The sequence below is a fragment of the Bombina bombina genome, chromosome 1 (assembly GCF_027579735.1).
Source record: "Bombina bombina isolate aBomBom1 chromosome 1, aBomBom1.pri, whole genome shotgun sequence".
Taxonomy (NCBI): Eukaryota; Metazoa; Chordata; class Amphibia; order Anura; family Bombinatoridae; genus Bombina; species Bombina bombina.
The window spans coordinates 143927790-143942041 of NC_069499.1; the positions used below are offsets into that span (position 1 = coordinate 143927790).

At 35.6% G+C, this 14252-nt stretch overlaps 1 protein-coding gene across 1 annotated transcript in view; it reads right to left on the reverse strand.

The window, feature by feature from the left end:
- Positions 1 to 5999: 5999 nt before the first annotated feature.
- The window catches only part of LRR1 (leucine rich repeat protein 1), a 53560-nt gene continuing 45307 nt past the window's right edge, over positions 6000 to 14252 (reverse strand). Inside the window, exon 4 of the mRNA XM_053697668.1 lies at positions 6000 to 9309. Within this exon, the coding sequence (XP_053553643.1) occupies positions 9054 to 9309 (256 nt within the window). The 3' untranslated portion in view covers positions 6000 to 9053. The remainder of the gene's footprint in view (positions 9310 to 14252) is intronic.

A 14252-nucleotide genomic window follows, 5' to 3' on the forward strand; every position in this document is an offset into this window, starting at 1 on the left:
TCTGTGAGGCCATGCCGGAGCTACCAGGAGAACAAACGAGCATTCCTTCAGAATCTTGGAGATTACTCTTGGAAGAAGAACTAGAGGCGGAAAGATATAGGCAGGATGATACTTCCAGGGAAGTGATAATGCATCCACTGCCTCCGCCTGAGGATCCCGGGATCTGGACAGATACCTGGGAAGTTTCTTGTTTAGATGGGACGCCATCAGATCTATTTCTGGAAGTTCCCACATTTGAACAATCTGAAGAAATACCTCTGGGTGAAGAGACCATTCGCCCGGATGCAACGTTTGGCGACTGAGATAATCCGCTTCCCAATTGTCTACACCTGGAATATGAACCGCAGAGATTAGACAGGAGCTGGATTCCGCCCAAACCAAAATTCGAGATACTTCTTTCATAGCCAGAGGACTGTGAGTCCCTCCTTGATGATTGATGTATGCCACAGTTGTGACATTGTCTGAAAACAAATGAACGATTCTCTCTTCAGAAGAGGCCAAAACTGAAGAGCTCTGAAAATTGCCCGGAGTTCCAAAATATTGATCGGTAATCTCACCTCCTGAGATTCCCAAACTCCTTGTGCCGTCAGAGATCCCCACACAGCTCCCCAACCTGTGAGACTTGCATCTGTTGAAATTACAGTCCAGGTCGGAAGCACAAAAGAAGCCCCCTGAATTAAACGATGGTGATCTGTCCACCATGTTAGAGAGTGTCGAACAATCGGTTTTAAAGATATTAATTGAGATATCTTCGTGTAATCCTTGCACCATTGCTTCAGCATACAGAGCTGAAGAGGTCGCATGTGAAAACGAGCAAAGGGGATTGCGTCCGATGCAGCAGTCATAAGACCTAGAATTTCCATGCATAAGGCTACCGAAGGGAATGATTGTGACTGAAGGTTTCGACAAGCTATAATCAATTTTAAACGTCTCTTGTCTGTTAAAGACAGAGTCATGGACACTGAATCCATCTGGAAACCCAGAAAGGTTACCTTTGTCTGAGGAATCAAAGAACTTTTTGGTAAATTGATCCTCCAACCATGATCTTGAAGAAACAACACAAGTCGATTCGTATGAGATTCTGCTAAATGTAAAGACTGAGCAAGTACCAAGATATCGTCCAAATAAGGAAATACCACAATACCCTGTTCTCTGATTACAGACAGCAGGGCACCGAGAACCTTTGTAAAAATTCTTGGAGCTGTAGCTAGGCCAAACGGCAGAGCCACAAACTGGTAATGCTTGTCTAGGAAAGAGAATCTCAGAAACTGAAAGTGATCTGGATGAATCGGAATATGCAGATATGCATCCTGTAAATCTATTGTGGACATATAATTCCCTTGCTGAACAAAAGGTAAGATAGTCCTTACAGTTACCATCTTGAATGTTGGTATCCTTACATAACGATTCAATATTTTTAGATCCAGAACTGGTCTGAAGGAATTCTCCTTCTTTGGTACAATGAAGAGATTTGAATAAAACCCCATCCCCTGTTCCGAAACTGGCATAATTACTCCAGTCAACTCTAGATCTGAAACACATTTCAGAAATGCTTGAGCTTTTACTGGATTTACTGGGACACGGGAAAGAAAAAATCTCTTTGCAGGAGGTCTCAACTTGAAACAAATTCTGTACCCTTCTGAAACAATGCTCTGAATCCAAAGATTGTGAACAGAATTGACCCAAATTTCTTTGAAAAAAACGTAACCTGCCCCCTACCAGCTGAGCTGGAATGAGGGCCGCACCTTCATGTGGACTTAGAAGCAGGCTTTGCCTTTCTAGCTGGCTTGGATTTATTCCAGACTGGAGATGGTCTCCAAACTGAAACTGCTCCTGAGGATGAAGGATCAGGCTTTTGTTCTTTGTTGAAACGAAAGGAACGAAAACGATTATTAGCCCTGTTTTTACCTTTAGATTTTTTATCCTGTGGTAAAAAAGTTCCTTTCCCACCAGTAACAGTTGAAATAATGGAATCCAACTGAGAACCAAATAATTTGTTACCCTGGAAAGAAATGGAAAGTAAAGTTGATTTAGAAGCCATATCAGCATTCCAAGTTTTAAGCCATAAAGCTCTTCTAGCTAAAATAGCTAGAGACATAAACCTGACATCAACTCTGATAATATCAAAAATGGCATCACAGATAAAATTATTAGCATGTTGAAGAAGAATAATAATATCATGAGAATCATGATGTGTTACTTGTTGCGCTAAAGTTTCCAACCAAAAAGTTGAAGCTGCAGCAACATCAGCCAAAGATATAGCAGGTCTAAGAAGATTACCTGAACACAGATAAGCTTTTCTTAGAAAGGACTCCATTTTCCTATCTAGAGGATCCTTAAACGAAGTACCATCTGACGTAGGAATAGTAGTACGTTTAGCAAGGGTAGAAATAGCCCCATCAACTTTAGGGATCTTGTCCCAAAATTCTAATCTGTCAGGCGGCACAGGATATAATTGCTTAAAACGTTTAGAAGGAGTAAATGAATTACCCAAATTATCCCATTCTTTGGAAATTACTGCAGAAATAGCATCAGGGACAGGAAAAACTTCTGGAATAACTACAGGAGTTTTAAAAACCTTATTTAAACGTTTAGATTTAGTATCAAGAGGACCAGAATCCTCTATTTCTAAAGCAATTAGGACTTCTTTAAGTAAAGAACGAATAAATTCCATTTTAAATAAATATGAAGATTTATCAGCATCAACCTCTGAGACAGAATCCTCTGAACCAGAGGAATCATCAGAATCAGAATGATGATGTTCAGTTAAAAATTCATCTGTAGGGAGAGAAGTTTTAAAAGATTTTTTATGTTTACTAGAAGGAGAAATAACAGACATAGCCTTCTTTATGGATTCAGAAACAAAATCTCTTATATTATCAGGAACATTCTGCACCTTAGATGTTGAAGGAACTGCAACAGGCAATGGTACTTTACTAAAGGAAATATTATCTGCTTTAAAAAGTTTGTCATGACAATCAATACAAACAACAGCTGGAGAAATAGCTACCAAAAGTTTACAGCAGATACACTTAGCTTTGGTAGATTCAGCACTTGACAGAGATTTTCCTGTAGTATCTTCTGACTCAGATGCAACGTGAGACATCTTGCAATATGTAAGAGAAAAAACAACATATATATAAAGCAAAATTGATCAAATTCCTTAAATGACAGTTTCAGGAATGGGAAAAAATGCCAAAGAACAAGCTTCTAGCAACCAGAAGCAATAAAAAATGAGACTGAAATAATGTGGAGACAAGAGTGACGCCCATATTTTTTCGCGCCAAATAAGACGCCCACATTATTTGGCGCCTAAATGCTTTTTGGCGCCAAAAATGACGCCACATCCGGAACGCCGACATTTTTGGCGCAAAATAACGTCAAAAAGTGACGCAACTTCCGGCGACACGTATGACGCCGGAAACGGAAATAGAATTTTTGCGCCAAAAAAGTCCGCGCCAAGAATGACGCAATAAAATGAAGCATTTTCAGCCCCCACGAGCCTAACAGCCCACAGGGAAAAAGTCAAATTTTAAGGTAAGAAAAAATGTTAAATTAAAATGCATTATCCCAAATATGAAACTGACTGTCTGAAAAATAAGGAAAGTTGAACATTCTGAGTCAAGGCAAATAAATGTTTGAATACATATATTTAGAACTTTATAAACAAAGTGCCCAACCATAGCTAGGAGTGTCACAAAAAATAAGACTTACTTACCCCAGGACACTCATCTACATATAGTAGATAGCCAAACCAGTACTGAAACGAGAATCAGTAGAGGTAATGGTATATATAAGAGTATATCGTCGATCTGAAAAGGGAGGTAAGAGATGAATCTCTACGACCGATAACAGAGAACCTATGAAATAGACCCCTTAGAAGGAGATCACTGCATTCAAATAGGCAATACTCCTCACATCCCTCTGACATTCACTGCACGCTGAGAGGAAAACCGGGCCCCAACTTGCTGCGGAGCGCATATCAACGTAGAATCTAGCACAAACTTACTTCACCACCTCCATCGGAGGCAAAGTTTGTAAAACTGAATTGTGGGTGTGGTGAGGGGTGTATTTATAGGCATTTTTAGGTTTGGGAAACTTTGCCCCTCCTGGTAGGAATGTATATCCCATACGTCACTAGCTCATGGACTCTTGCTAATTACATGAAAGAAATACACTTCATAAATATTGTTTAATAGCGCTGTTGTACAATTATGCTACAAGCAAGGAAATGGACTCTAAAACATGGAATTGACTCCTGCTAAATACCTTGAAACAATACATTGAGGACCTGACATCACTTTATCAAGCCCACCCATCACATTAACATTGTTTAGAACAGTGAATTACTAAGGCCTAGATTACAAGTGGAGAACAAAAACATTAGCGCTATTGGGCTAGATAACAAGTGGAGTGCAACCAAAAGCGCAGAATGTGTTAGCACTATCTGGAATTTAAAAATGTATTAATAAAAAGGTTTACCAAAGAACCTTAACATGGCCATCATTTTTTTAATGTGCTCTATGCTTTGAATGGATAGTACAGGGTGTGCAATTCTCGCTCATATTACAAGTGATGAGTTAAGTGTTGGAAAATGTAGCGCTTGTGGAGAGCTGAAGTAATGTGTAAATGCATAGAAATAGACTTAAAACACATGCAAAATATATCCAGATAAAAAGTCTCTCACTCATTATACATGCAGATGTTATAGTGCCCTAGACTTTTGCTCGAGGACTAAAATATTACTTTCAAATATAAGAGCAGAAATTATAATGGTATTGATTCAATTTGAACCATGTTAGCACACAATAGCGCTAATATTTTTGTGCTCCACTTGTAATATAAATCATTCCATATTAACATTGTTCAAGCACAATCATTACCACTTCTTTTTAACTCATAACAAGTACAAAGTTATTTATTTTTATCGTTATACAGTCTAGGGCACGCTAACATCTACAGGTTGGATAGCATGGGTGCGCTTAAAAGGGATACTAAACCCAAATGTTTTCTTTCATGATTTAGATAGAGCATGCAGTTTTAAGCAACTTTCAAATCTACTTCTGTTAACAATTTACCTTTGTTCTTTGGTATCTTTATTTGAAAAAGCAGGAATGTAAAGCTTAGGAGCCGGACCATCTTTGGTTCAGCACCTGGGTAGTGCTTGCTGATTGGTGGCTAAATGTAGCATGTACTATTTAAACTATTATGGACCTTTAAGGAGACAGCTATTTTTTTTTTGGCAAGAAAAAGCAAATTACATGCATTACTATATAGAAAATAAAAATTTAGAGCCAAAAATACAAGAAATTTCAAGTTCAAGTTCAGTGACCTGGAGCACTGCGATTCTACAGTACGTTTCTATCAGCACATATGGGTGCGGCAGCCGCATGCGAGTACCCTGTGCTCTACCTATTCGGTGTGTTGGATTGACCTAGTGATGTGCACATGAGGCACCCTCTTTTGTATTTATACATTTGCAGAATTCTATGAGATCCGTATTGGGAGTTTTGAAGAGGAGCTGCTGTATATTGTGTAAATACATAGGGTGACAATATTGCCGCTTTCAAAAGGGACACATGAAAAATACACATGTCAGGGTTATTATAATGGAACCTTATTCAAAACATTTATTTAAACAGCCCTGGCATATGTATTTTTCATGTGTCCCTTTTTAAAGCGGCGATATGGTCACCCTAGATATACAGGACTTTTTTGCCTGCGATTGAAGTCATCTGTACTCTACCTTAGGACATAATAAAGGACATTAATAGACTTTCAATATGAAAGTTGAGTATACACATTTTTTAGATTTTGTATTTATCACTTTATTTAAATATTTTGTATCAACGTTTATTGCTTTGTTTGTATAGTAGGCCATTAGCGCCCCCTAGGGGATATTTGGTCTCCTACATATTATCTCTATTATCAAATGCTGCATAATTATATAAAACTAATTGTACACAATAAGTCACAATTCAAACCAGGTAGACCATAAATAAAATTCAAAATATATAAACTTAAAGATTTATTTTCACTACCAGAAGTAGTAACAGTCATAATAAAAACACAGTATATCTTAATTTATTAAAATTATTATTTAAGTCAAAAATAAAAAAGCACCACTCTGCAAACTACAATGTCAGAGAAAAAAAATAAGTTAACCAGATACAGTGCACATAAAAAAAAAAAAAATAGTAATGGCTGGAGAGAACAAAAATCTAAACATTCTTTAGAGATACATAAAACCAAAAAAACTTTAATTAACACAGAGGAAAAAGATTAGTTATACAGGCACCGTCAGAATCTGAATCCATGAAATAAATTACATCCTCACCAGCGAGTCATGCGAAAATGTTTTTAGATTCTCAAAGACATAGCAAATGTTTAATTATTACAATAGGTCTCTCTTAAGAGAACACAAGAAAGTCTGCTTAAAAGGGGATGAAACGCAAAATGAATTAAACTCATGATTCAGAAAGAAAAAGCAATTTGAAGATAAAAAACAACTTTCAAATTTACTTCTATTCTCAAATTTATTTGGTTGTACCTAGGTAGGAGTGTGCTTGTGTCTGCAGCACCATTTTGTAATCTTAAGTGTACAACATGGTTACAAACACTGATAAAACATTACCACCATACCTAGGATAACAAGAGAACAAAGTAAATTTGACAGAAGCAAAATTTTTTCTTTTGTGATTCAGAGAGCATGACATTTTAAGCAACTTTCTAATTTACTCCTATTATCAAATTTTCTTCATTCTCTTGGTATCTTTATTTGAAATGCAAGAAAGTAAGTTTAGATGCTGGCCCATTTTTGGTGATCAACCTGGGTTGTTCTTGCTGATTGGTGGATAAACTCATCCACCAATAAAAAAGTGCTGTCCAGAGTTCTGAATAAAAAAAAAACCCTTAGATGTCTTCTTTTTAAAATAAAGATAGCAAGAGAACGAAGAAAAATTGATAATAGGAGTAAATTAGAAAGTGGCTTAAAATTGCATGCTCTGAATCATGAAAGAAAATATTTGGGTTCAGTGTCCCTCTAATGATCTGTTCTTATGCAACCAACCTTAGCTTAAAGTGAAGGTAACAAGATTAGAGAAGGAAACCCCCCCCCCCCACACCAAAACCAAAATAAAACACAGCCTTTTAGTGTTATTACTATTGTCCCTATAACAGCCTATGTGGACTGTTAAAGGGACACTAAACCCAAATTTTTTCTTTTGCGATTCAGATAGAGCATACAATTTTAAGCAACTTTATAATTTACTCCTATTATCATTTTTTCTTTGTTTTCTTGCTATCTTTATTTTAAAAGAAGGCATCTACGCTTTTTTCTTGGTTCAGTACTCTGGACAGCACTTTTTTATTGGTGGATGAATTTATCCACCAATCAGCAAGAACAACCCAGGTTGTTCACCAAAAATGGGCCTGCATCTAAACTTACATTCTTGCATTTCAAATAAAGATACCAAGAGAATAAAGAAAATTTGATAATAGGAGTAATTAGAAAGTTGCTTAAAATGTCATGCTCTGATTCATGAAAGAAAAAAATTTGGGTTCAGTGTCCCTTTAAGAATAAATGAGGAAGTTCTATTCTTTGTTCTGTATGTCTGTTAAGGAATGCTAAAGGGACAGTCAACTCCAATATTTTTATTGTTTAAAAAGATAGATAATCCCTTTATTACCCATTCCCCAATTTTGCATAACCAAAACAGTTATATTAATATACTTTTTACCTTTGTGATACCCTGTATCTAAGCCTCTTTTGACGGCCCCCTGATCACACGTCTATTATCTATTGACTTGCATTTTAGCCAATTAGTGCAGTGTCATCCACAACCCACGGGAGAGAGCACAATGTTATCTATATGGGCCACATGGATTAGCAGTCTCTTGTAAAAAGCAAATAAAAAAAGCATGTGATAAGAAGCTGTCTGTAGTGGCTTAGAAACAGGCAGAAATGTAGAGGTTTAAATGTTATAAAGTATATTGATATAACAATGTTGGTTGTACAAACCTGGGGAATGGGTAGTAAATCAATCTTATTATCTTAATGGGTAGTTATCTATCTTTTTAAACAATAACAATTTCGATGTTGATTGTCACTTTAAAACAGGCACAAATTGTCCATCAAAAATAATAATAATTATTAAATATTAACCCACTAAAGACATTTTTACCTATTCTAGAGCAAAATGTCTACTTTGTATTTGTTACGGTTTACTTTAGGCTTACATTAATGCAAGATTAACATTCTTAAACTGCATAAATATGAAAAATAAATAAGTGCAACCAAAGAGTAAAATACACAAGAAAAAAAGGTTAACATAAAATAAAAAATGTGAAACTGGTTTCCAATTGAAAGAGCAACTGCTAGGACCATCATTTGGAGAAACACTCGAACTTGATTATAAAATAGTGATTGGATTGCATTTTGTTTCAGTTTCACAGATATTGTATGTATTAAGTTACATAAATACAATTCATGTAAAAGGGACTTGGGCCTTCTAAAGGAAAAAATACAACTAGAAATGGAAAAAAGGGATTACCTAAATCTATGTTTTTGACCATCTAAACCTGAACAAAATACAACCTTATCTTACCCAGAATATTGTAAAGAAACAATTGTAATTTTATAAATAAAAGGGTAGTAATTTATTTATTTAAATAAGCATTTTGCAATATTTATCTTCATGTCCATTAACCAGTTGAAAATAAAATATTTTTATAAAAACGCCCATGTATTGTTGCTAATATAGAGGTAGGTTGGTAATTGTTCAAGGATGTTTGTTCTAATGTATAAATACAGAAGAAATGAATCTGCAGCTTACAGGCTTTAAAAGTACAATTGTATACATTTTTGGTAGTTAAGAGGAAATCCCAATACCCCAGAACTCAGATATCTTTGGTAAAATTCTAAAATTATCAAAGTTTGTAAAAGCAAAACATACTGTTGTACAAGGTTTTACATACGTATTTTTTCCAAGGCATTTAATAGCACAAATAACCATTTGTAACATTAATAGAGGTACTCTCCCATTATGCATGGTTCATACTCTAGTACTCATTAAGTACTTATCAAGAAACTGGGAGTAACAATTGAGAGAGCAAAAGTAACAAACAATAGGAGCTTCTGTACTTCCCATAGTATCTACAAGAACCACAGTTCGAGACACCTGGTGTAGGTTCATTCTAACAATTGTCTGAATAAAGGAATCCAGGCAGGAACCTCCACAGTCACATGTTTTAGCCACTGACATATCTTGGCACAGAGTAAATGGGATGATATTAGGTCCATACCGAATCCTGTAAGGAAATACAAGGACAATTATAAACACTGCAACAAAACAAAATCACAACTTTCAAAGTAAAAAACTGAATAACTATTACATAGACTAGACTGAGGTTTATTGTTCTGGAGGAAAATATAGATGAGCACAACACAGGGCTTGACAATTCCCTGAATCCAGTTAAGCGCCAGGAGTAAACTTTTACAGGCCATTGCCAACTTCTTTATTATGTACTTATCATTGATGATGTTGGACAGACCAAACTAGTGGTATCCATTTGTGAACACTGGTGAGGCTCAGATACATTATAGAGAACACATTTATTTATTTAAAATGTAATCATATATTGTTACAAAAAATAACATTAAAAAAGGGGTATATTATATTACAGAAAGCTGCCACACATTTTCCTTCACTGTGTTAGAATATGTAGTCACTGCCTCACCAATTTAACCACTAGCTCCACTAATAAGAGTATATGGGAAAAAAATAGAGGATTAAATTCTTTATATTAGGAAGCATAACAGGGCTTGACAAATCCATGGTGCCATGTAGAAATAGCAACCAAAATATTAAGTTAGGTGGCAAGAGATTTGAGTCCAGAAGTTGCCCTATAATTCTACTACTATACCACAGTTTCAACCACAAGTTTGGTAATTTGTTTGTTATTTGCAACCTGAGGCCACCAATATAGCTCAGACTCTATTCTGTGTATAATAATAATAAAAAAAATTGGCCACTCCCAGGCTTGCAAATTGGCTCACTTTGTAGTGGCTGTCACGGTTAGCAATGCTGGTAGTAAGCAATTTGTGGCAGAATATGAGCCTTCTGTCCCCTTGCTTAGCGCCACAGACTGAGCCAAGTCTCTTACTATTCCTGTTGGTTAGACCAAGAGCTTAGGTGTAATTACTCACTAGATTTTATTACAAGACCAGAGACTTCATATTTGCTTTACTTTCTTTTACTACTAGTGTGCAGCATTTTAAAGTATAAATAAATCACATAAAATATTACATAAATACAGAGAAAAAAGAACCAATGTAATTAGCCCAGGAGAAGGCCAGTGCAGATATCAGTGATATAATGGACCAATCAGACGACCCATACTGTCCATAAACTGACCAATGAGCTCCCCCATCTTCCTCTTTCTTTTGCTGCCATTTCGTTTCTCTTATAAAAATATATATTGACATTATTTTGTGTTTTTTTCTTATCAATTTATACTTTTTTTCCTTTTCAGTTTGTTATTCTTTATTATATCTCTCTCTTCTCCCATTTTTTCCCGTTTTATTTCATTTCAACTATCGTTTTTTCCCTTTGTTTTTCATATTTAACTGCCGTTTTTGTTACTTTTGTTTCCTGACTTTGCCTTTCTTATTATCCTGCCAGAATTTGCCCCTCTTTATGTTATTTTTTCTCCGCTTTGTCTCTGGAACATCGTTCTCTATTTTTCTTACCCCCCTTAGTTCCTCCGTTTGTCTCCGTGTTATTTTTCTTATCCTCATTGCCATCTTGTGGGCGTCGTATTTTCCAGCCCTTTTTCTCGGCTTGATAGTTCGTCACAGGCATCTCCATCAATGGACGTTTCCTCTGGTATTCCTCCATAGAAATAAATGTTGTAACTTTGTTTCACACTATATTTAGTCAAAAAATGTAAAACTTATTTCTCCTTCTTTAGGCTTCTATTGCCCTCCGGTGGTCAACTACTGAACTTATTAAAGTTTATTATATATTTTCAAAAAATAATTATTATTGTTTCTACTATTTTCGGTCAGAATTTTTTTTTCATTTAAATTATTCTTTTTCTTTTGTTCAATAAAGTATTGGTTTATTAATTATTTTAATAATAAGTTTTCTGCATACACATTTTTATTATTATATTTATTTCAATATGTCTCTAGATAACTTATCTTCTATCCCTCTGACTGAACAATCAGTCCAAAATATGATAGATAATTCTATAGGTAAACTTATGTCGCATATGACAAATTTATTAGCTAAATCTCCCCAAAAGAAAGCCATCAAAAGAAAATCTGCTTCTGCTGCAATTAAAACTAGTAAAAAGCTAGTTTCTAAATCCAGACTTTGTCTGATAATCCTATTCCTTGCGGCAAAGGAATTAAAACATTCGCTTTGAGAACCCTTACTCCCAAGGGGCATAAAAAGAGAGTTATTAAACACAAAACAAAATCTTTAATTAGAGAAGAGCCTTCTGATTCTTCTACATCAGAAAACTGATTCTTTTTATGATAACTCTGATAAAAACTCATCTAATTATAATTCTGATTCTTCCGATTCAGAACCAAAAAAGAAAAAATTTAAAAAACATAAAAAAACAAAATTCTGAGGATGAAATAATTTCACTGATCCTTTGGGTAATCCTCGTTTTAAATGCGGATACCTTACAACATTCTCGCTCTTCAGAATGGTTCCCACCTTTGGAAATCACTAACTTTGTAGATTTTCAATTAAAGAAAACCCTTAAAAAAAAAGTTCCAGGAACAATATGAGGGCTGAATGCCCCAGACCTTTACTCCCTAATAACAGTAACATTACTCCTGATATAGAGCCCAAAGTAATTAAATTTATTGGTTCTCCTGGATATAAAATAAAAAAAAGGTTTAGACAGATCCTGGAAAAATTGCCAGGACAAACTACTGAATACTATTTCCCAATAACCAAATTATTCAAACTTTCTGAAGAAGCTGTTCTGAAAGAATCTAATATGGATCCTCATACAGTTAGGGAGTGGGTCCAGAGAATTTTATCCTTTGTTGGCAACACAAATACTAATATGACAATTGAAAGACGAAAAAATATTCTGTGAAGAATAGATCCAAAAATTGGAGATTTTGCAGTTATTGAGCTTCACTCAGATAAAGATGGTTTTCTTTTTGGTGATATATTTTTAAAAGCTCTAAATCAATACGCCAATACTTTTACCACTTTGTACAAAGTAAAAACTAATATGCGAAAAATGTTATATACTCAGAATTTCTCTGACAGGGCCGGTAAAGGAAGAGGTCGCTTTCCCGGCCGTGCATCTTTTTTATCCAGACCTCAATACCAGCAATCAAATTTCAACTATAACAGATCCTATAAAGAACCTGGACCTTCCTCAAATTTTTTCCCATCACGTGCCAGACCTTGGCATCAAAGAGGATTCCGCTTCAGGTCAAGACCTCGCTCATCTACAGGTAAATACTTTGTTGCTTCTTCCTCTAACTTTTTTCCCATCAAAATTTGGAGGAAGACAAACTATTTTCTGAGAATTGGAATCTTATTACATCAGACCCTTAGATTCTTCAAACAGTCCAAGGAGTCCTTATAGAATTTGTATCTCTCCCAATTCAAAATGCTCTCCCTCTTCCTATTCATTTTTCTCTAAAAGACAAATTTCAGGTTAAAAAAGAAATAGAGAATCTTCATTTAAAAGATGCAATACTGCCAAGTTTAAATCCTCATTTGGCCTTTTTTCAGCAATATTTTTCTAGTAAAAAAGAAAAACGGTCAATTCAGACCAGTAATAAATCTCAGATCTTTAAACGCTTTTGTTGCTTACAACCACTTCAAATTAGAAGGTATTCATCTCTTAATCTTTTGGACGACTGGCTAGTCAGGTTGGATCTATTTGATGCTTATCTAACAGTTCCTATTTCCCCAGAACATTGGAAATATCTAACTTTTTTATGGGACAATCAAATTTGGAATTTTACTTGCCTTCCTTTTGGCCTATTCTCTGCCCCTTGGATTTTTACAAAACTTTTCAAACCAGTAGTTTCCTGGCTGAGACAGTGGGGTGTTAGTCTAATTATTTATTTAGACAATATTCTTTTAATGAATCAAAATTATCTTTGTCTACAATCCCAATTATCCACTACTATCAATCTTTTGGAAAACTTAGGTTTCTAACAAAGAGAAATCAGTCTTAACTCCTACCAAGAATCTGATCTTTCTAGGTTTTCTTATAGATACTTCGAAATCTATGTTAAGCCTTCCTCAAGAGAAAAACATAATTTATGCTTACCTGATAAATTTATTTCTCTTGTAGTGTAGTCAGTCCACGGGTCATCCATTACTTATGGAATATATCTCTTCCTAACAGGAAGCTGCAAGAGGATCACCCAAGCAGAGCTGCTATATAGCTCCTCCCCTCACATGTCATATTCAGTCATTCGACCAAAACCAGACGAGAAAGGAGAAACCATAGGGTGCAGTGGTGACTGGAGTTTAATTAAAATTTAGATCTGCCTTAAAGACAGGGCGGGCCGTGGACTGACTACACTACAAGAGAAATAAATTTATCAGGCAAGCATAAATTATGTTTTCTCTTGTTAAGTGTAGTCAGTCCACGGGTCATCCATTACTTATGGAATACCAATACCAAAGCTAAAGTACACGGATGAAGGGAGGGACAAGGCAGGAACATTAAACAGAAGGAACCACTGCCTGAAGTACCTTTCTCCCAAAAATAGCCTCCGAAGAAGCAAAAGTGTCAAATTTGTAAAATTTTGAAAAAGTGTGAAGTGAAGACCAAGTTGCAGCCTTGCAAATCTGTTCAACAGATGCCTCATTTTTAAAGGCCCAGGTGGAAGCCACAGCTCTAGTAGAATGAGCTGTAATCCTTTCAGGAGGCTGCTGTCCAGCAGTCTCATAGGCTAAACGTATTATGCTACGAAGCCAAAAAGAGAGAGAGAGATAGCCGAAGCCTTTTGACCTCTTCTCTGTCCAGAGTAAACGACAAACAGGGAAGAAGTTTGACGAAAATCTTTAGTTGCCTGCAAATAGAACTTCAGGGCACGGACTACGTCCAGATTATGCAAAAGTCGTTCCTTCTTTGAAGAAGGGTTAGGACACAGTGATGGAACAACAATCTCTTGATTGATATTCCTGTTAGTAACTACCTTAGGTAAGAACCCAGGTTTAGTACGCAGAACTACCTTGTCTGAATGAAAAATC